At 46.0% G+C, this 22434-nt stretch overlaps 1 protein-coding gene across 1 annotated transcript; it reads right to left on the minus strand.

The window, feature by feature from the left end:
• Positions 1-320: 320 nt before the first annotated feature.
• Positions 321-17994, minus strand: INO80C (INO80 complex subunit C). The gene is made up of 5 exons (XM_079783788.1): positions 17577-17994; positions 10832-10942; positions 9839-9950; positions 8937-9004; positions 321-4293 (listed from the first exon to the last, which is right to left on the minus strand). The coding sequence occupies exons 1-5, from the start codon at positions 17736-17738 to the stop codon at positions 4162-4164; spliced, it is 585 nt and encodes a 194-aa protein (XP_079639914.1). The 5' UTR covers positions 17739-17994; the 3' UTR covers positions 321-4161.
• Positions 17995-22434: the final 4440 nt, after the last annotated feature.

Consider the following 22434-nt stretch of genomic DNA (forward strand, 5'->3'; position numbering starts at 1 on the left):
TGATGTCTTTGGTCTCTCCACTCCTATGCCAACCTCTACCCAGGAAATACAGCCAACAGAACACACAATGAAGACCTCTGTGAAGAACATCTAGAGAACAGCTTCACCTGCCCTGGGTCTTTTCTTCTAGTCTTTGTGAAATGCCTTAGGAACTGGGTATTCCCTCTATTTAAGACCTCATACCATTCAGGCAGCATTTCTCAAAGTTCAGCATCCACAAGCCGCTTCAAGCTAATGCAGACCACCAATTTTAGGTAAAAATTATCACAATTTTTAGTAATAAAAACTGTGCTTTTAGTAATAAAATCATATGCTTTTCAAACAACTTTTTATTATGAAGAAATTCAAACACATGCAAGTAGAATAGTATAATGAACCTCTATGTAGTCATCACTCAGTTTCAACAATTACTGACTCATGGCCAATCTGTTTCAACACTACTCCTATCCACTTCCTCTCTCTCATGTTATCCTGAAGCAAACCCAGATATCATATCATTCCATCCAAAAATATTTCAGTATGTGCTTCTAAAAGATATGAATCTTTTAACATTGCAAGACCACTGCCACAACTAAAACTATTCATAAGAGTTCCTAAGTATCATCAAAATATCAAACTGCCAATTGTCTCAAAAATGTTTTTGTATGTTTTTTTGTTTGTTTGTTTGAGTAAGAACCCAAATAGGGCCCACACATTCCTGTCAGAGCATTACTTTAAATAACAATAGTAATTTCATGCATTTGTAAGAGGACACTGTTTTCAATCTCTTCCCAAGGTATCTGTCCTATTTGTTCTGTCCTATTTGGTCAGGTTTCTTTACTCCACACGCCATTAGTTTCTCTCCTTGCCCTTTATTTTTACTAAGCTAAGCGATTCTAGGTCACTGGAAACAGCATCAAGTGTCTGATGTCTCTTTCCAGTGGCTAGGGATTCAGAAATGAGAGATTTCTCAATGAAAACACATTTGGCCCAATTACAAAATATACTCAAAATCCAGGTGGATGCATGCTTTAACTTGGGAGGTGGGGGCAAAATGGGTCCCCCTGATCCACATGGACTGCTCCCAGCTCTGGAAAACACTTGTCCGACATTACAGGTAGCTCTAAACTGTGCCCAATAACACATTGCTCTCCTCCTCCAGCAAAGACAAGTATCGGATATTGGAAGAGCCCAGCTCCACTCAGAGCAGATTGGGCCTCAGTTTGGTCTTAAGAAAACAATCTATGTCCATTGGTTATGCTTATATGCATGCGTGGGGGTGGCCGGGGAGAGGTCAATGGGGGAAAAAAAGAGACATATGTAATACTATATGTAATACTTCCAACAATAAAGAATTTAAAAAAAAAAAGAAAATCTGATTTTTCAGCTAATTGTTTCTCTTTTACTAGTAAGAGTCTGAGTTTAGCCTTTGTATCCTATAGGCCAATGCCAGAATTAACAGTCTCTGAGGCAAACCACCGGTGGACATGCCATGACGGGCAAAGGTAAGTTCTCATCCAAAATTGTGGGAAGGCCCTCTGATGGCAGAGGGGAGGGTGGAGGAGTGGGGGTCAGACCATCAGAAAGAGCAGTTAGGAGGCACTAGAATGTCCAGGCAGAAAGTGATGTGCTAAGCCAGGGAGGAGGGGGCAGATAGAAGAGGAATGTAAGAAAAGAGCAAATCTGGGGACTGACTGAATGTGGCGGGTAAAGATGGAAGAGGGAGGAGTCTTTAGTGACATTCATGTTTCAAAGTCCAGTTCTGGGAGGCTGTGTGAAAATGCATTTTAAACACACACACACACACACACACAGAAACCCTTTCCAAATTGTCCATGCCCCCAGGATGGAAACAGCCAGTTGATCTGTGAAGAAAATGTACCCCGTGTGAAATACTCTGTAGTTACAGCAAGGGTGCTCAACACTGGCTGCCCGTGAGAATCATCTGGGGAGTTTAACGACAACTACGCCCGGGCCCCAGTTCAGGCGAGTTGAATCAGAATCCCTGGGTATTTTTCTATCTCCCTTCGCCTTCCCCAAGCACAGGTGATGCTAATGTGCAGCCAGGGCTGAGCACCACGGAGCAGAGCTACTGGCACAGAGCTGCAGGAGGAGTCATTGTTGGAACTGTTCACAACTTGAATTTTAATTTGGCTCAGCTTGCCCCCCACTCCCCCACCCCCGTTGCTTGGGGTGAGAGAAACGACCTGACCTTTGAAACTCAGCTCTCTGGCGAAATGAGGCTGGCAAGGGCAGCGTGGCGGGGAACAGGAAAGGAGGGAGCCAGGTGTCCAGCACACGTGCTTCCCCTCTGCCTGCGTGCGGAGGCCGCGGTTCTCACTCTCCTGCGCGTCACAGTCAAGCTGGGATCGTTGCTAAATGCAGGTGCCTGGGCCCACTCCGGCATTAGTCAGGTCCAGGGTGCGTGGCCCAGGAATCTGCACGTTAGTGGTTCCCAGGTGACTGTCAGAGGGTTCATGGCACAAGCCCTGAAGCTGAGAGGCCTGCAGGGGGGTGGGGGGGGCACAGTGGACGTGTGCAGGGCAGATTCCCCTCCCCACATCCTGGCCCGGGGCCCAGGAGACTGAATTGGCAGGTCTGATTCAGCCACCAGTGGTCAGTGTTAGAATAGTGTTAGTGTGGCTCTATCCAATGGGGGGGGGGGGGGGGGGCGCTTCCAGGGGGAAAAGTGCACCTGCCCCAAGTTTTCATTGTATAACAGAAGGTGGAAGCGAAGCAGGAAGGGCCCTTGGCTTGCTTACTCTGTTTCACCAAAAGGGAAGCTGGGGTTTTCCTAGCCTGACTGGGGGCCGGAAATGAGGAGCCGGAGGAGCCCAAGCAGCAGCCTCTGGCCTTTCAGGACTTCAGTTTCTGGTGAGTGTCAGTGTGAGGTCTATGGTCAGCATCAGCATCACTTGTGAGAATGCCAATTCCTGGGCCCCACACCTACTCACTGGGCCAGACTCTCTGGGAGTGGGGCCCTCAATCTGTGTTAGAACAAGGCCGCAGGTGGTTCTGATGCTGTCCAGGGTTGAGGACCCTGCACGGGAGGCTCAGATGCTTCATGCTCGTGGGCTTAGGGAAGGTTCCCCACCTCTCATTCCCTCCCCGTGGGGACAGGGAGAAGTTGCACAGCACGCCTCCCCTCTCTCCACTAGTTACTGAGAAGGTGCTGAGTGACACACAGGCCACATGGGTCAGAGGAAAGGAAGCCAGGTTCCGGGCAGCTGCCACCTGCCCCGCTGGCTGCTCTCCCAGCTGACTCGGCTTTGTTTTTCTTTCCTCTAAGCCTGGAAGGGGTGCAGGAGGAGCTTTCCCTGCGTGCCTGCCTAACTCCCCAAAATTGAGGCAACGCTGGTCCAGACGTCCCAGGGCCTGGTTCCACTGTCCTCCCTAGAGATATGGGAGGACTCAGGCTCAGGGCACGTCTCCACACTCCCCTCCTCCCGGCCCAGTGCTTCCTTTTCTCTTAGGATGGGCGAGCAAACACTGCTGCTCTGGGGCGGGCTTCAGTCAAAGGGGCTGCGTCCTGGACCAGGACAAAAGACCTTCTTTGAAGGGGAGTCATAGTTCTTACCCACACCTCAGGATGGGTTCTAGCCAGCCAGGGCTGCTACAACAAAATGCCAGGCTGGGTGGCTTAAGTAACAGGCATGTGTCTCTCTCAGTTGTTGGCTGGAGAGAGGCCGAGGCCCAGGGCGAGGACGGGCCCAGGGGGACAGGCGAGCTACCCAGCCCTCCTCCCTTCTCCAGGCCCAATGTTGGACCTCCTCCCAATATTCTGATCAGACAGCAGCACTAATGTGCTCTAAACAGGGAGTCACTGGGATCCGGACTAATCCAGCCCTGTTGTCAGGGTTCACTATAGTCTTTAAATGTGTTACAAGAGAGTTCACAACATTGAAGCAAAAATTTGGGGGTATCCTTGGGTTACATTAAAAGCACAATTTCCTATTTTCTTGTCAAATGACTTTACTTGAGGCAACAAGTGAAATATAATTTAACTCAACAGGAAATATCACACTTGGAGGGAAAACATAGAAAAACACACACCAAACATTCTTTCCAAGGCCCAGCGCTGACATTTCCAGACTGACAGCAGAATGAGCGTTTCCATGAAACAGAACTGTGTGTCCAAGTCTGGCTTGGAAAGTTTCCCACTTCATCGCCACTTCTCAAGGCTCAGGGCACGATGCTTGTGGCCTTCCTCAGGGCCAGGTAGCCAGTGACAACATCGGAGGGCAGCCTCCGAATGTAGGAAAACTCTTCGATGGTGCTGAACCGCAGCTTGCTCTGCGGGTCAGTGTAGTTGGCCTGGGAGGGAAGCAGGCACAGAGAAGGGCAGAGAGTTGGTGGTGGTGAATATTTTAAGTTCAAGTTTAATTTTTTTTTTCTATTTTACTGAAACTGAAATATATCTTCATCATGTCTTACTCTGTCGCCAAGAACACTAAATTGCGCACTTTGGCGAAGACATGTTAATCTCCCCAGACTTAAGACTTCAGGGAATGACTGGGAAGAAGAGGAATAACCACATCGGATTCTAGGACTCTTCTGGTTGGTGCCTCCAGGGCTACGAAACTGAATTCATGATGATCATCCCTGCCTTCAATCTCCCACCTGCTTCAAACAAATGCTGCAGATCTGTTCCCAAGGCAAGGAGCAGCACCTCCATGCCCCTCCCTGCTGCCCTCCTCCTACTCCAGGGCATTCATCTCCCCCCTTCCTCGCCTCCCTGGGCTCCACAGCCACCAACACCCACTCTTCCACCAGGAGGGACAGCCATCCTACAACTTGCAACTACAGCCAGGCTCATCTTTGCAACTTGCAATTCTGATCGTGTCCTTTACGAAACCTCTCAGTGGCTCCTCTCTGTTTTCGGGACAAAGGCTCCAGTCCTCAGCATGGCTCCTACATCCCTGCCAGCTCTTCCTCAGCCTCATGTCCTCACTCTCTGTCCCAACTTCCCAGGCTCCAAGTCTCTCCCTCCGGTTCTGCTCCATTTTCCCTTTCCTTGGAAGGGGCCCCCACCTTGGCTCACTATGCTCAGTAATCACCCGTTCATCCTATAGGACTCAGCCCCCAAAGTCTTGTCATCAGGGAAGCCTTATCTGCCCCCGACAGGTCAGGACCCCATCCTCACTCTCACCTCACCACGTGTCCCTTGTGGGATGCTTATTGCTGTTGCTTTTACGTATGTTATCTGCATGAGCCTCTGATTAACGTCTAAGCTCTGAGGCTCCCTGAGGCAGGAACCCTGTGGTGTGCTTATCACTGAATCCTGGCTCCTAGCGCAATGCAGAGCACAGTCGGCCTTCAGTCAGTGTTTGTACAGCAAATGATAAATGAATGAATGAACCACCAAATGGACGCTTAGGACCATCACAGAAAAGAGAACCTGTTTCCCACTGACATACCAACATTCTCTTTTGGTCTGTTTTCCCATGTGCAGAGTGGAATCTAATTCACCCACTATACATCTCAGGGCATATGGCTTCTATAGATTTTGAAACAGAAGACATAAGGGTGAATCATCTCGAGCTCCTTTCAGAAAACTATGCGATGCCATTAAAGTCTAGACGCATAACATCCAGTTACTCAAGTGTGGATGGTGTGCTCCAGTGTCGATCGTCTCTGTGGGCCTGGATGCAGCAATGCCGCTTTAATCAGGGAGGGCGTGAAGGAGCAACAGGCTGCAGGGAACTGAGTCATAGGTTTCGTATGCGCTAAGTCTCCAATTCTGCCACTGGGATCTCCTTAGGTACTTAATGGCTTCCCGTCAGGAAAATGAGATTATTTCTAAAAAACTAAGATTAATTAAAGCTCTATAAGAAACAAAGCTTTGATCCTTTGGCTCGATCGAGATACTGCCTTTCTGTAACACTTGGAAGTAATGTAATGTAAGACAGTAATATAAAGGAAGGCTTAAATAGAAAGGCAGCAACAAGTCCCTTCTGCGGCTTCTGGCCATGAGCAGTTAGATGAACTGACTGGCAGGGGAGGCTGCCTGCAGTTCCCAGCAGGGGTGCATCTGGCTTTGATCATCCGGCCTCCATACACGAACCAGCCCGGCCTGGCTCCATTCCTGTGGCCACCTCACTCCTACCACCAAACTGTGCTGAGCCGGCCCGCCCAAGTTCAGACCTCACTGCCAAGAAGGCTGCTGAATAACTAATGCAAAATGCACAGATACTGTGGCACCAACAAAAAGGTCACCAACGAGAACTTGCACAGACGGCACCTGACCTAGAGTTCTGAACAGAGGGGTGGGTGCCAAGTACACAGCACAGCTGAACCAGTAAAGAACTGCACTCCTAGTCAGAACCTCCTCCGGATTCCATCCCGGGCGCCCGAATGAAACAAAGGCCATCCTCCCCCGCCCCATCCCTGCCCAGAGGGCAGGCAGCAAACAGATTTCAGGCCTCCCCTGCTGCGGGGTGACCGCAGTGCTCACTGCCCCCCATCTCTCCCAGAGCCTAGTGCTTTCCATAGCTGTGTAACAAGGGCTAGCTAAACACAGATGTGACCCTGCATGCCTCCCTGCCATGCCCACACACAGGGAAACAGTTGCTTAGCTGGCTGGGAAAAGGTGGGTCAGTATAAACATGAGCTGGGCTTATTTTTTAATTATGTAACTTCAATTTATACAAGTAACAGATGAACATATTTTCCTCTAAAAGGGAAAAGAAAAAGACAACATTTCGAATAAGACTAAAGTCCCCTTCTACCATCCCAAGTCCTTGGCCTTCCCCTGAGGACATCACTGCTAGGTGGGTACTTTCCAGACCTGTGGCCATACACCTCACACAAACATAAACACACCAGAGAAATCACTCACATTTTTTTCGTATGCACGTGCTGATTTTTACTTAGGTGGTACTATGCTGCCTACACTGCTTTCTACCTTTCAGTAGACAACATATCTTGGAAGTTAATACTCATTGTTACATACGTATCAAGCTCACAGACTAGGATGAAAACACTCCCCTTTCTCCCACCGATTGACCTTTATGTTGTCTCCAATATTCTGCTAATCCATTTCCTCCCAAACATTTCTGCATGCAGCTCCTTGGGCACCCTGTTTCTAAGGGAGCCGTCTGGAAGGCAATGCCGGATCACAGGCTTTTGCTTCCTGGTCTCAGTAGGTAGTGCCCAACTAACATCCAAAGACTCTGTACCAATGTAGGTTCCCACCTCAAACAGCAATGTATGAGGATATTCACTTCTTCCCTACCTGGTGAGTCTTTTCCTAATTATCAGTGAGCATGAATATCCACTTACTGGTCGTGTGTATCTCCTCCTTGTAATTGTCTTTTAGCCAATTCTTCTATGGTTTGTCTTTCAATGATATGGTAGAGTTCTTTGTATATTCAGAATTTCTTGAATCTTACATGCATTGGGGCAAGAGGTGTTCGGTTTTATGTAACATGGTAAGTCCTTTGCCAGTGGCACAAAGGGGCCTGGAACAGTGATTCTCATAATGATTTTCATGCCTCCTAATGTGTGAAAACCATTGTACAGCAGATGAGCTGTCTGATAATGCTGAGGGTAAAGCTACATTTTCTAAGGGACCACCCTCCAAGTCTGGCAATGACCCATGGCTTCTGCAAGCTCAGCACAAAATGGGACAGGGAGAAATTTCCACTTGGGGCCATAACAGAATAACTGGTGCCAAGCTAGTTCTTCTGCCATAAACAACTATTAAAAAGGGTCAAGTATATGTGGCAACTATTTTCAGGCAGTAGACAAGAAACAACATAAGGCTACAACATTTCTCTCAAGGTGAATCAAGGTGAAGTCCCGTTAGGGGACCTTTAGGAGGAGATACATGCCATGAGTGGATACAAAAAGAACCCAGAACACACGCGCGCGGGCGGACACACACACATGTACACTCAAGCAGGTGTGCTCCATTTTACAGCACTTTCTACTCTATCATTTTTTAGAATCATTGTATTTAAGTTCCTATGTTAAAAAGTTTGTAATACACTGAGGAGTGTATGCTCTCTGGAGGAAAGCTAAAACATGTGACTAATTCAGAGTACAAATAATATTATTTTCAAAATTACAATAACAACTCTTACCAATGTAAACTGTGTATCATTTAGTCAGTTTGTTATAGAAGTTGGAGCCATACATTTTGATAAAAATGTAAAGCATTTAAATGATTCGGATGAGTTTTTAAAAGTGCAGTGACCTATTAGTTCTACAGTCAGGCAAAAAAGCCCATTTTCCGAATTGAATAGTGATGAAAAAGGATGAAGGTGAGCTGAAAGTCCCACCCTTCATCTACATTCTGAAAAGGAGACGAGGTTCCCTGAGGTTCCGGAGGGTCAGCGACTTGCCTAAGTCCCACTCACCCTACCGCGGCTTTCCAGCTGTGTTCCCAGAAGCACTTTGGGGGTCACTGTGGTGGGCAGTGGGGGGACAGAGGACCAGACCCACACAGTGGGTAGGTGGGCTCCAGGGGATTCTGTAAAGGATTTCATTTGGAAAAGGGGTCTGGTGCTTCAAAATATGTTTGAAAACCACTATCTTTACCATAGTGCCTCTTTAGAGAAGTTTAAGTATTTTTTTAAAGAGTACAATCCCTCAAAAATGCAGACTTTTTTTTTAAACTTGAGTACTATAAAAGTTTGTGGATTGTTTTTTTTTTGTTTTTTTTCATGTAGTTAACATGGTAATATATGAAGCATCTTTCATATAAGTACAGGGAAGTGAAACTTGGGTCTCCTTTCTGGACCAATCCTCTCTCCAGACTGCACACGATGCCCAGGTCACAGCCACTCTGAAATAAACATGTGAACACTCCAGCACAAACCCATTACCTATTCAAAGTATATGGGCTCCAGGCAGGACCAGTGGTGGTCAATATTGAACACTGTATAAGTAGACAATACTGTGAAACCTTCCTTTCAATTCCATGTTATGAGGCATAGAGATGTAATTATACTCACAAGAAGACCTGAAACATCAGAATACTTCTTAGCTGGTTTGAAGGATGGAGGAGCATCAATACTGAAGTCTGCAAAAAAAAGAAAAAAGAAGATAACTAAACTGACTTTCAAACATTCAGCTCCCTTCTAGCCCAAGGGCTAGCTTTGCCCTGCCCCCAGGGACCATCCACTCTACCAGAACCGCAGGGAAAGCTCATCTGCCCACAAGCCATTTTCACTGTCTTGGGCTCCATGAGCTGAGGGTGATGAGGTGCCAGATGACCCACTGCTTGGGTCTCAGCATCCAGATATTGGAATGTCCACACCCAGACAACTGACTAGCTCACTTGTCATCCATCTGAGTCACCCCTCACCCCCACCCCATGAAAGATGTGCAATGGGACAGGAGCTGGAGGAAACTTTTACCTGTACTTTCCAATGAAGCTGAACAGAATATAAAACAGCACTTTACATAGATTTGGAAATGCTGTAGCCTAAAGCATTTACTCTGAAAAACACTGGCTCAGAGAGTAAAACAAAGCTTGCCTTTAAGCTGGTTGTTAGGAAACCTACTAAATCTGGGGCAACCTTGTTCTTCCAAATAAATTTTAAGAGTAGACTTCTGAATAAGAAGTTTGTCAAACTTCTTTATTGGTTTGTCAAACCAATATTATTATATCAGGACTTGTTTCTCCAGATTGAGATGCTAACAGTGACATTAAAAACCACACATCCATGACAACACAGAGTACAGATACAGTTATGAGGAAATGTACACATAAGTTCCCTATAGTAACACCACTATAAAATTCCTATGCTAAAAATTGTTTCCTCCATTTATGCAAACACAATAACGCGGGTTTGTTGTAAGAAAGTTCCCAGTCGAAACATTATACACTCAAAGAAGGTGCTAAACAGCTCACAGTTAGGATCATTCAGTTGCCATGGCAACGCCCTTTCAGAAGCGAGGATTTGTTTCAGGTTCTTCCAGGTTCTATTCTTCTTGCCAGCTACTGCGCCACCATGGCCGGAGTGCTGGATAAGGAGAAACAAAAATCAATGGAAAGTACCATTTCAGAATGTGACATTTATGCTTATTCATAACTGTAATATACCCCTCATTCTGTCAGCAATCATTTGTACCCCTAAGCCTTTTTTAAAAAGTATTACACTGTGCCCTTTAATCTTCCTTATAAAAAACAATGCTTTTGGATTGTCAAAATCCATGAGTTAGTTGGTGATGAAGTAGGAAATAATAGGTTATGTTTTTTACATGCACACAGAAAATCACATCCTTTATTGGGTCTAACTTTATAGAATTCACTCAGGGATTTCCCATTATTTTAAAAATAAATTTACTACAAAATTAGTTTCAAACTCATGACCACATCTCTAATCTCCCTTTGACGACAAGTCTCTGCCTTGCAAATTACTGGTGATGCTGGAAAACGCAAGTATGCCTCAAGCACATGGTTTGACATGACCAGGAGGAGTAGGGCCCATGTTGCGTCAAGGCATGGCACGCCTTCTGGAAATTTTTCTTCTTTTTGTCCTATGAAGATGACAAAATAAAATGGAAAAGGAGAGCAAAATCTGTCGCAGGCACTGGCAATACTGTATTTTAAAAACGAATGGGGGAAAAAACTTTTATGTATAAGCTGAATCAGTGTAATTAAGTCCCCTGAGAAGGACAGGAAAAGCAGCCAGTTTCTACTTTACAATACAATAGCTCAGATTTGCTTAAAGAATGGGCCCTTCTTCTCCTGCCCTCACCCTTCCCACAAAGCCCCAGACAGGGAAGGTGGCAACCTGGAGAGAAGGGGCCACCAGGGCCACCTGGGCTGCAGGCCCAGCACGGTCAGAATCCAAAGTATGGGTGTTTGGTTTTTAATTTATCAAATACCTGAGATGCTTACCACAAAGTTGGGATCCTTAAATGGCAAAGGTTTGGAAGTTTTTTCCATAGGTCCTGTGCTGAAGTCAGAGGGCACCATTTTATTCTCACTCATGGCTTCCATGCTGATACCCTTAAAACACAGTAGGAATAGTAGGTCAGTATCTTTTAGCTGAGTTCCCTACCTCAGCTCTCAACGAGACATAAGGTGGCATCACAGGACATGGGTGTGCCCAGAGGCCCAGAAGGTGGCCTGCAGCAGCAGAAGTCCTGCTAGACTGGCCACTGCACCTGCTGTGCAGAAGCCACAGGAGACCGGGAGAAGCCAGGACCCCAGCTGCCATGCTTTCTGGCCCCGCATGTGCCAAGCACAGGGATGGGTGTCCTGCCCATGCCTGCTCATTTAACTCTGACAACCACTACAAGGTAGTGCTGTTATTCCCAGTATACAGACAAAGCAGGCTCTCCATGACACCACATGGGCCCTACTCCTGCGCATCATGTCAAACTATGTCTTGCAATATTAAGACAAAAAGGTCCAGCCCCTTTAAGGGTCTCATCAGCCAGATCCCAGGGTAGGGCTGGTATGCTTAAGGGGCACAACAGAATGTGGGCATTCTGAGGAAGGAGAATAGAGGGAGAGGAGGCTAGTCGCTCAGGTGGCTGCGGCCAGAGTGCCCTGACAAGCAGGCTAATGTGCTTTAAAACAAAAAAAAAACTTTTAAGCTAAGAATCACAAAGAAAAAAACCAAGACAAAGAAATAACTTTGATTTGTAATGCAATTTCCAATCTTCCCAAATGGCAATAAATTGTTTTTTGATATATAATTTACATAGAGCGAAATGCACAGATTTTTAGTTTCCTGGGTTTTGCCAAATGCTTACACTTGTGTAAGCCATGCCCCCATGGAGATAAGAGAGCATTTCCATCATCCCAGAAAGTTCCCTTATGCCTCTTCCTAGTCAGTACCTTCCACCCTTGAGGGCAACCTCTGTTCTGATTTTACATTACTTTTGCCTATTCTAGAACTGCATGAGTGGAATCTGAAGTATGTACTGTTGTGTTTGGCTTCCTTAGCTCAGCGTAATGTTTCTGAGATGTATCCATGCTGCTGCATGGATTAGTTCATTTCACTGAATTTGTACACTACTCAGCAGAGTAGTACTAGTACTCTACTATATGGATGTACCACAGTTTGTTTATCCATTTTCCTGTTGATGAAATAAAGCTGCTATGAAGTATCTGTCCAAGCCTTTGTGAGGATGTGTGTTTTTACTTCTCCTGGGTAAATACCTAGAAGTGGAATGGTTGGGATGTAGGTTAAGTATATGTTTAACTTTGTAAGAAACTGCCAAATCATTTTCCTAAATGGTTGCACCCTTACATTCTAGCAGCAGTGTAAGAGTTCTGATGTATAAATATATATTCCACCTCACCACCCCCACGACCCCAGCACTTCCTGCAATGGCATCCATGTGGGAGGAAGGGGCATGGGGGAGACAGGGCCACTCACTCTTCTGCAATAGTTCTCCGAACAATCTCTTCTCCAATACTCCTCTCCAGGGTCCCTCCCATAGGCCAGAAAGTGCATGAAAAGATGCTCAACATTATTAGTGATTAGAAAAATGTAAATCAAAACCACAAGAGATATTATTTCCACCCACTTTGATGAATGTAATCAAACACATAATGACGTGTTAGCGAGAATGCAGAGAAACTAGAATCTTTATACATTGCTTGTGAAAATATAAAAAGGTGCAATCGCTTTGATAACAGTTTGGCTACCTGGTTTTAGAGGCCAACCTAACAGCGAATGAGCCGGGGACTTCATGGAACCTGAGGAGGAAGCTGTAGCTGGCATGCAGGTCAAAGAGAGTGGCAGTCATCTGCTCTTTGGAGAGGTGGTGGTCCAAGGGAAAAGGAGGAAGCTTGGTCCCCTGGCTGAAGACACATGCGGTAAGCAGGTCACCCGCCAGTGTCAGAAGGCAAGGAGCCATTCTCCTGAGGACTGTAACCATTCATTAGGATGCACCACGAGACTACCCGGTGAGCAAAGACCGATGGGCATGGGTTGTCAGGAGGCTGGGCCTACAGAGTGGCCTAAATTAAGTGAGAGAGAGAGAAAAAAAAATAACCCTAAGAACTATGCAGTGAATAGAAAGCCATGGCAGCTAGGGACCACTTAGGAAAACAGGCGGAATATAAAAGAGGTTTCCTGGGGCCAGATACACTTTAAGTTTCAATTTTATTGCGTTTTTCATAAAGAAAATGACTACTTATATAACGTCGTTTCCATCTGGGAGAATATAAGCAAACAGAACTGCTACAGAGGCAAAGAGGAGATCCTAAAGGGAAATGAAGAACCAGGCCCCAAGCCTCCAGTGGTGACTACAGAACCGTCCATAGAACAGGCCCAGCTCACAATGCTGCCCTCAAGCAGTGGCCTTAGCTTTATCTCCTTCTCCAGAACTCCTGAATGACTGCATTTTCCCTTTCTGTTCATGCCTCTTCCCTGATTCCTAGAAGTAAGGTCAAAGGCACAGCGAAGTCCTGGAAGGAATACAGGGATAGGCTGTTCCCAGGCCTGGAGAGACCCGGGAAAACACCAACAGGCAGGAATGCCTCACTGAGACCCAGGCAGGTAGTGCTACCCCAGGGGCCACTAAAAAAAGCAGGGACCTCAGCAAGTCCATGTGGGCTGGCAGGTCTGGGAGCTCTGCCAGGGGGGAGGATGCACCTGTGGACAGGTGCATCTGCTGAGAGGGAGGGGAGGTGGTGGGAAAAGAGGGCTAGACGTTGGCGCCACCATTCCGAGTGGCACGCTTGAGAAGGGTCAAAAAAGGAATGAAGATGATGTCCTCATGCACTGATTTTCCAAACCGACCCCTCCTGCTCATTTGGCTACTCCTTCCCCTTCTGGTCCTGGTCAGCAGGCCAGCCCTCCACATGGAGTCAAGGAAGAAGGGGCGGAGAAAGGAAGCCATCCTGAGGTGCACTGAGCTCATCACTCCAGAGCTGCATCCTGCCTCCGCTCCCCTCTCTGACCAGGCTCCAAAAGAATACCCCACTCTGGCTCAGAATTGGGTTTTCTCTTTTCTTTTTATATATATTTTATTGATTTTTACAGAGAGGAAGGGAGAGAGAGAGAGAGAGAGCTAGAAACATTGATGAGAGAGAAACATCAATCAGCTGCCTCCTGCACACCCCCTAAGGGGAATGTGCCCACAACCAAGATACATGCCCTTGACTGGAATTGAACCTGGGACCTTTCAGTCCGCAGGCCGACGCTCTATCCACTGAGCCAAACCGGTTAAGGCTTGGGTTTTCTCTTTTCTTTCCTCTTTAACTCCGCCCTCCATGTTACTGTGCCCTCATTCTTCCCTTCCCCTGGGCTTGGGCTTGGCTGAGACTCCTGTGTCAGTGACGGGATGAGAGTGAGACACCTTCAGTCAAAGGGAGGATCAAGTCTGTCAGGCAGGGATGCAATAAAATATAATTTAATATGATGTACAGTTTCCATATAAATAAACCACTATCACACTAAGAGACTTTACGAGATGAGCTGTCCCGCCCTGAGACATGAACCCTAAGAGGAAAGAAAGAACACGCAGCACTGAAAGAGCTGATGTAAGTCCCAGGGAAGAGAAACCTGGCCTGCTATCAAAGAAGAGTGCATGCTGGCCCCCAACTAAGGCAAGTCAGTGAGGCCTCAGCTGTGCCCAACTGCAGAGCCCAAATAAATGGCTTCATCTCTCCAGACAGCATGACTGCATGACTGACTCAGCCTTAAGGATAACTTGGGCACTCTGTCTGTGGCTACAAAAAGAGAAACAAACGTTCTTTGTCTTATCGCTAAAAAAAAAAAAAAAAAAAAAAATCAAATGTCTACTTACATCTATCTAATAGTATTCTAGATTCAAAAGCTGACCCTAGTCTACAACTACAGGGTTACTTAAAATAAAAAAACTGAGATGCAAACTAAATATTCAGTAACATATACACTAATAAAAGGGAAATATGCAAATTGACTGTACCTCCGAGACGCCCGCCAGCCAATCAGGAGTGAGTATGCAAATTAACCCAACAAAGCTGGTGGGTTAATTTGCATACACAGGCGCAGAGCGGCTGGGCAGGGCAGGACGCCTGCTATGAAGGGGAGGGCGGGGGGGGGGCAGAGGGAGCTACAGGAGCGGCGCTCCAGCTGGAGCGAACACTGAAGGCTCCAGCCAGAGCAAAGGCGGAAGGCGGCAGCCAGAGCCAAGGCCTGGGTCCCGGGTGCTGGAGGAAAACCTGTGCCGGCAGTCAGGGGAAGGAAGGCCTATTCTTGCACGAATCTTCGTGCAAAGGGCCTCTAGTCAATTAAATAAGAGCATTTAATTCCTTGAGAAGTCTATCAACATAGAGATAGGCTCATGAAATAATGCTAAGTGAAAAGCAGGATATACCAAATACAATGCTGAAAAACTATTTATACATAGAAAACACAAATTATTATAGTTGCTAGGGAAGACTGGGTGGCTTTTTATGTCCATTTTAAAAACAGGGAGCAGGGGAGGAACTTCTAAAACTTAACATTATCATGATTTTTCTTAAAAGCTGGGGTAGAATGATTTTTTTAAATGAATAAATCAAATCAGTCCAGCATTGTCTGGCTGCCTCCAATTACAGAGGAGTCTATCATCAGCCGCAGTCTACATTAACCTTCTAAAGAACGGCTGCTTCTCATTTAGATGTTCTGTTAACTGCTTAACCATCACAAATCAGCCTATTATGTAACACTCAGTATGTAGGTCAATTAGGTCTCTGCAGATTTTATCAACTTGAATAGGCATTTGGAAAGTCTAAAATACTGACCTCACAAAATTCCCCCCCAAAGCATTTCTCTGCACATGGACTTGGTTATATCAGATATCTAGTTATATCTTCTAAGGTAGAGAGTAAGAGTGATATCAAGAGAGGCAGCATGAAAAAAGAATGTGGACTCTGGACAGTCTTGGGTTCCAATCCTGACTCTACCACTTGGTAGCCATGTGACCTTGGGGAATTTATTTAACCTCTCTATCTATGCCCCAGTCTTTTTATCTGTAGAATAACAATTCACAGGGGTTGCTTTGAGGATTAGACGAACTTAGAAAGTGCTTGGAACAGTGCCTAGTATATATTAAATGCCTAATAAATATTAATTATTACTTATCATGATTTCTTTCACTTTAGCACAGTGTGCTCCATGGACATACTGGGAGAAAATACTTGCACTGCATATATCTGGCAAAGGACTCCAATCGTATATAAAGAACTCCTGAGTATTAATAATTTTTAAAAACCCAATTAGAAACAATTGATATTGGAATGGTCGATAAGCATATGAGAAAGTGACTGATATAATTAGTAATCGGTAATCAGAGAAACAAAAAAATGAGATAGTACTACACAGCCATCAGAATGGCTAAAAGGAAAGGTGGAGGATGTAGAGCAACTGCAACAGTCATACTTTGCTGCTGAGAATGCACAATAGTGCAACCACTTGGGGAAATACTGCTTAACAATTTCTAACTTAGTTCAATATATGTCTATCTTATGACCCGGCGATTGCACTTCTACCCATTTACCCAAGAGAAATGAAAGTCTATATCTACTTGTATAGGAATGCTCAGAGGAGCTTAAAAACGGTAAATAACTCAAATGTCCATCAGTTGTGATATGTTTACACAATGTACCAGGTATACGGATACGGGTAAAATAACATGAATAACTCAAAAACACTGTTTCACAGAGAAACCCAGACACAAAAGAGTATGTTCTGTATAATTCCATTTATATTCTGTTCAAAAACGCAAAGTCAGTCTATGGTGAGAGAGGTCAGAATAGTGGTTACCTCTGGCAGGGAGGGAAGACAGTAGTAATGCCTCGAAAGGGTCACCAGGGAATTTTCTCGGGCTCTTAATAATATTCTCGATCTTCATCTGGGTGGTGGCCACATATGCAAAAAGTCATTCACCTGTACTCAAGATTTGTGCACTTGACTGTATGAAAAATCACACCTTAACAAAGTATTTTTTTAAAAGGGAAGCACTATTAACTATCAAATGGGAGAAACGACAGGCAGTTAACATCGCTAGAGCATCCTTCTGGGTGAAGGATGCCACACCATGTGCTGGAGAGGGCACAGTAACACACTCCTTCGCTGCTCTTATTGCTTTAGATAAAATGCAGGAGCCGGGACAAACACTCTTCTAAGCAAGCCGCTCCTCTGCTGAGTTCTCGGCTGGAATTCTGGAGCCTGGATCGTCGTGCTGCGGTTATCAGGCAAGTTGCTCTGGGCTTTCCGACCACGATTCTCACTAAATCCTTCGGACAACCCCGTGCGGTAAAACCAAACACACTTTGGGGCGGGAAGCTGGGGATCAAAAAGCTCTTTTCCGAGGATGGGGGAAACCACGCGTATCAATACATCCTGGTATTCCTCCACGTAGGACTTAGGGGTGCTCTGCCCCTCACAGACACTCGGTAAATGTCTGTCAATGGACGAAGGTTTACCCAATTCCCACATGTCCAAACGAAGGGAAGAAAATGTTGCATCTGCACCAAGGAACAAACCTGCCAGAGGGCTGACGCCACCAGAACCGGCGCATGCGCCCTGACTCGCTCTGCCCGGCTAATACGCCCTCACTCCGCCTCACACGGCCCCGCGCAAGCGCTCTCCCTTCGCCCCGCCCCGCTCCGCTCGGCCACCGCGCATGCGCCGGCTAGTCGAAGTGCAACGTACCTGTGCAAAGCTAGAGGCGGACACTTTTTTCTTCTTACCCGCGCCATATCCCCCGCCGCTGCTGCTGCTGCCGTTGTGGGAAGGACTGGCTGGCCTCTTCTTGCTGTTCCGGGAAATCCCCGGAGCGGCCGTGGTGGCCACAATTGGAATTTGAGCCGCCATTCGTATCCTGAGTCTTCTTCCCCCCCCACCCCGCTTGTTTTCTCTGCAAAGGTCCTCGGACTTCCGGCTCGAGGTTACTTCCGTCTTAGTGCGGAAAACCCGGCCTGGACTCGCAGAACGTCCGCTGACTTCTCTCCACCGAATCCAAAAGGCGGAGTTCGGTGCAGCCAATTCCGTCGGGACCGGAAGGTGTCTGTGGACGGCATTCTGCTACTCCCAAAAAGGGCACGTGCTTGCAAATCCCTAGCGATCAACATCTCGCGTTTTTATTTTAAAAAAACAGGGTTTTAAAAATAACCCTGTTGCCGAAACCGGTTTGGCTCGGTGGATAGAGCGTTGGCCTGCGGACTGAGGGGTCCCAGGTTCGATTCTGGTCAAGGGCATGTACCTTGGTTGCGGGCACATCCTCAGTGGGGGGTGTGCAGGAGGCAGCTGATCGATGTTTCTCTCTCATCGATGTTTCTAACTATCCCTCTCTCTTGCTCTCTGTAAAAAAATCAATAAAAATATATTTTAAAAAATAATAATAAAATAAAATAAAAATAACCCTGTTGACTTTTCTAACGTGAAGTCAGAAGATGGATCACTTTTGCCCCAGGGGTGTGGCTCAGTGATTGAGCATGGACCTATGAACCAGGAGGTCACAGTGGATTCCCCATCAGGGCACATGCCTGGGTTGCAGGCTCAATCCCCAGTGTGGGGCGTGCAATTATTCTCTCATCATTGATGTTTCTATTGCTCTCTCCCTCTCCCTTCCTCTCTGAAATCTATAAATAAATATATATATATATATATATATATATATATATATATATATATATATATATATTTTTTTTTTTATTTTTTTTTTTAAATAGGTGGATCACTTTTGATGGCTGTAACAGTGAAAGTAGGGTCATTATGGGTGGATTAGACAGCTACTAGCCTTCCCATTGATCACTGCCTTCTTGCAGGGAAGGAATTTGTGTGCCAGTAGAGCCCAAATGGACTTGAAGGGTAGACTGGTTCTTAACCTTTTAGGGGTCACAGACCTCTTTGAGCATGTAAGCTAGGCTACCCTCCCTCTCCCACCCCCCACCAAATGTATACAGGTATAGACAAAATATTACATATGATTTCAGGGAGTTCACAGATTTGCTAAAACCTATTTATGAATTTCAGTGGAACATACCCACCCCCTTGTTATTGATGACTTAAACTGCGTGGTTTATAATTGGTTGGTTAATGTCTTTTGGCTTCTGGTAGAATGTAAGCTCTGTGAAGGCAAGGCCAGTTATGTTTCGTTCCTTTATCTTTCCTAGCTCACAGTACCTTGCAAGTCATCAGTGCATTATAAATATTTATAATGAAATAGTTGATAAATGAATGAACCCCCTGCAGTAATTAGTTGAAGCTACTGTGTTCTAATACAGGAAAGTGGCATATATGAATCTAGATATTTGATAGAAATGGGCTGCAGAATGACTTAGATGTGAGAGAGAGAGAATAGTTAGGGAAAGTAACAAAGTTACTGACATATTTTCTCTCTATGCCCAGTCTCCACCCCTATCCTCACCCAGATCTAGGCTTTCTTATTCCTTATCTCAGTGGCTGCACCAACCAGCAGCCAATCAGAGAATCTAGGTGTTGACCCTGGCTTCCTGGGCCCATCCTCTCTAACAACCCACCCTTATCCCATTCTGGACTGCCAACCTTTCAGCTCACTCCTCTCCTTCACAACTCCTGCCCCAGTGAATCCATCTCCTCTCACCTGAATCCCTGCAATAGCCTCCTGATGAAAGTTTGGATCTCCATCTTTTCCTAATCCTCCGCAGCTAGGCCATCCTTCACACTGTCTGCCAAAACGGGCTAAATCACAAATCTAATCATACCACTTACTTATATTCATCAGAGCCCTTTCACCTTGGCATATAAGGTCCTTAATCACTGGGCTCTGCCCACTTCTCTTCCTTCATTCCCAACACTTCATTTCCTCTGCTCCAGCCAGGGACTAACTATTTCTGAGAGTACACATTGTTCTCTTCACTCATCATATTTTTGTTTCCATTATTTCCTCTCCTAGGATTGCTTAGCTCCTTTGCAGCAATTTAGATGCTGCTTCCAATGAAAAGCTTTGGGCATCTGATGTATCCTCCTTCCCCTCCTGCTTTCCTATCGCCACCCTGCGTATGGCTCTGAGGGCACTGAGTATACAGGGTGCTCTGTTGAGCATCTTCCTATAATCGCTTAGTAAATGTTTATTGAGTTCAAACACCAGTTCCCTACTTTTAAGGAATCAAACACCATCTGGATTCCCATTGCTAAACTCAGTCCTGGTCCTGTCTGATCCCTTTCTTCCTGAAATCCTTCCCTTGAGATCTGGAACACCACCATCCTTTTCCTTTTCCCTAACCAGTTGAACTCTCTGTGATAGTCTTCTTCTTCTACCAAAGGGTTTCTTGCCATACTATAAGCTAAAATATAGGCTATGTAGTCACATTCCCCCAGCAGATATGCATTCCTACAGTTTCCCAGGTGATTCTGCTGATCAGCCAGGTTTGGAACCTGGCTCTTCCTGTTCAATCCTTGCACATTTAGAGTCCCTTGGTGCTTGGTCAAAGGACCTCTGTCCATTCCAATCCATACTCTTTCCAATCATTTCACCAACTTATGGACCTCAGGGACCATCTAAATGCAGACCACTTTCAGATTTGCTTCTCTTATCTGGGTCTTTCTCCAAAGATGCATATCCAGATGTAAAATCCCCCCACCTAGATATAAGCTCATTTTTACAGGTATCTCACACAGCCTGGTAAAACCAGAATTCTTCATCCTCCTTGCTTCTCTAAAACATGTTCCTCCTTCAGTGTTTCCTATCTCTGTAAATGTCACTATTATCTACCAGTTATTTAAACTAAAACCCTGGGAGTCATCCTTGACTCCTCCCCTTCATCCACCTGCATGCCATAACCCTATTCCAGCCACTATCATCTCTCTCTTGGACACTCACATCACCTTATCTGTCTCCTCGTTTCTCCCTTTGGTCCCTCCAAACCAGTCACCATGTTCAATCCCAGATGATGCAAATGTGCATATTCAGATCATGCCCTCTACTTGAAAACCCTCAGTGGCTTCCTGTGATCCTAGACTGACGTCCAATGTCCATAACATGGCTTCAAAGGCTTTCAGGGACCTGTCCATCTCTCTAACCTTGCCTCTCGCCCAGCTCTTGCATTGCAGTTCGGTTTTCACTTTTATCACTTTCGCCAACCAGCTGTGCTCTTTCTTTTCTCAGGGCCTTCACACAGGGCTCCTCCTGTGTGAAAACTGCATTTCTCCCAATGCCACCCACTCTGGCCTCATTTACTTCCACTCACCCTTCCTAGCCTTGGCTAACGTGCTATTTTTCAGCCTTCACTATCCCTCTGATTTTGTTAAAACCCCTTGTTCCCTGTTCCCATTAGTCTCAGTCTCCCAGTACTTACTGATTGCCTGTTATATGTCATGCCCTGAGGATGGAGACAAGGACAAACAAAACAGAACACACCCTGCTCTCGGGGAGCCCCCAGTATAGCAAGGGAAGAGAGAAATTAGATTTGTCTTCCCAGCTGAACATAAACTCCTTGTGGGCAGTTGCCAGAGTCATCAAGGACTGAGTGGAGGAGCACCAACAGATGATAGCAGCAAGGAGAGAGAAATGCAGGACATCCACTCAAGGGAGCAAAGGCTTTGGGCTTTTAGAAACCTGTTCCACATCCACCTTGGCAGCACCAGTCACAGCACAGTCTTGGCACATGCAAAAGCTGCATGTGTAACTCACATGTTTCCATGTTTATTGGTGAAGATAAATTAACGCTGATGACCCATATTCTGCTGGCTTATGTGTTGAGGCAGGACCTAAGCCTTCCCTGAGTCCCCTCCCCAGTTATTCTTGAGAACTTGTCTCAGGCACGTCTCACCTTGGCTGTAGGTGTACTTCCTTCTGGCCTCCGCGGCGGTGCCTGCTGCTCCTGTGTCCTTCACCTACGCCTCACTTCCTTTGGCAAACACTGCTGATGCCTTCACTGGGGCTTGCCAATTAAGCAGCCTCAGTCAGTCTTGATCCCAGTTAAGATTTAATGATAAGGAAAGAATAATATGCTTGTTAAGTTACCCTGTATCATCTGAGGCATAAAGCACCTATTTTATTGTCTCTCAAAAATCTCAGGAAACACTGTGGATATCTGGGATCATGCTGCTACTTGGTGGAAGACACACTCCCTGTCATCTCCTGATAACTTGCCTAAAGTATGATAGTAATTGCTCACTGTGCAATCAGTTGGTATAGAACTCGTGGATGATATGAAGAAACCTAGAAGCTGCAATAAAGACCCTCTAAATTCCCCACTCACAGCCACTGCAAGAGGCAGCAGGTGTGCATGCTTTGAACTAGGGAGACATGTGGCCCCAAACAAACCCACTGCAGTGAGAAGCTGATGGAGCCCCTAGGAGATCATTGCATCCTCTCCGGAGCATGAGAGCAGCACTTGCCCTGGGGGGTGTGGAGGGGCTAACCCCTCCTTGTTCTTAAGATATCATCTCGCAGGAACCTTCTCTGGTCTCTGTTCCCACAGACAGCCCAGTGAAATGTCCCTACAAGGAGGTGCTCACAGCAGCCTGTTTCTTCCATCCCAGACCTTCCTATACCACGTGGTAAGTACCTGTGGATAGTAGGCTC

Source organism: Cnephaeus nilssonii (assembly GCF_951640355.1).
Source record: "Cnephaeus nilssonii genome assembly, chromosome: 11".
NCBI lineage: Eukaryota > Metazoa > Chordata > Mammalia > Chiroptera > Vespertilionidae > Cnephaeus > Cnephaeus nilssonii.

Excerpts from the sequence above, each read along its gene's own strand:
- INO80C (XM_079783788.1), bottom strand. The coding sequence starts at position 17,738 with ATGGCGGCTCAAATTCCAATTGTGGCCACCACGGCCGCTCCGGGGATT. Across the intron at positions 9,951-10,831 it reads TTAAGGATCCCAACTTTGTG|CACTCCGGCCATGGTGGCGC; the intron begins GTAAGCATCTCA and ends CTCCTTATCCAG. Across the intron at positions 4,294-8,936 it reads CTGATGTTTCAGGTCTTCTT|GCCAACTACACTGACCCGCA; the intron begins GTGAGTATAATT and ends CTTCCCTCCCAG.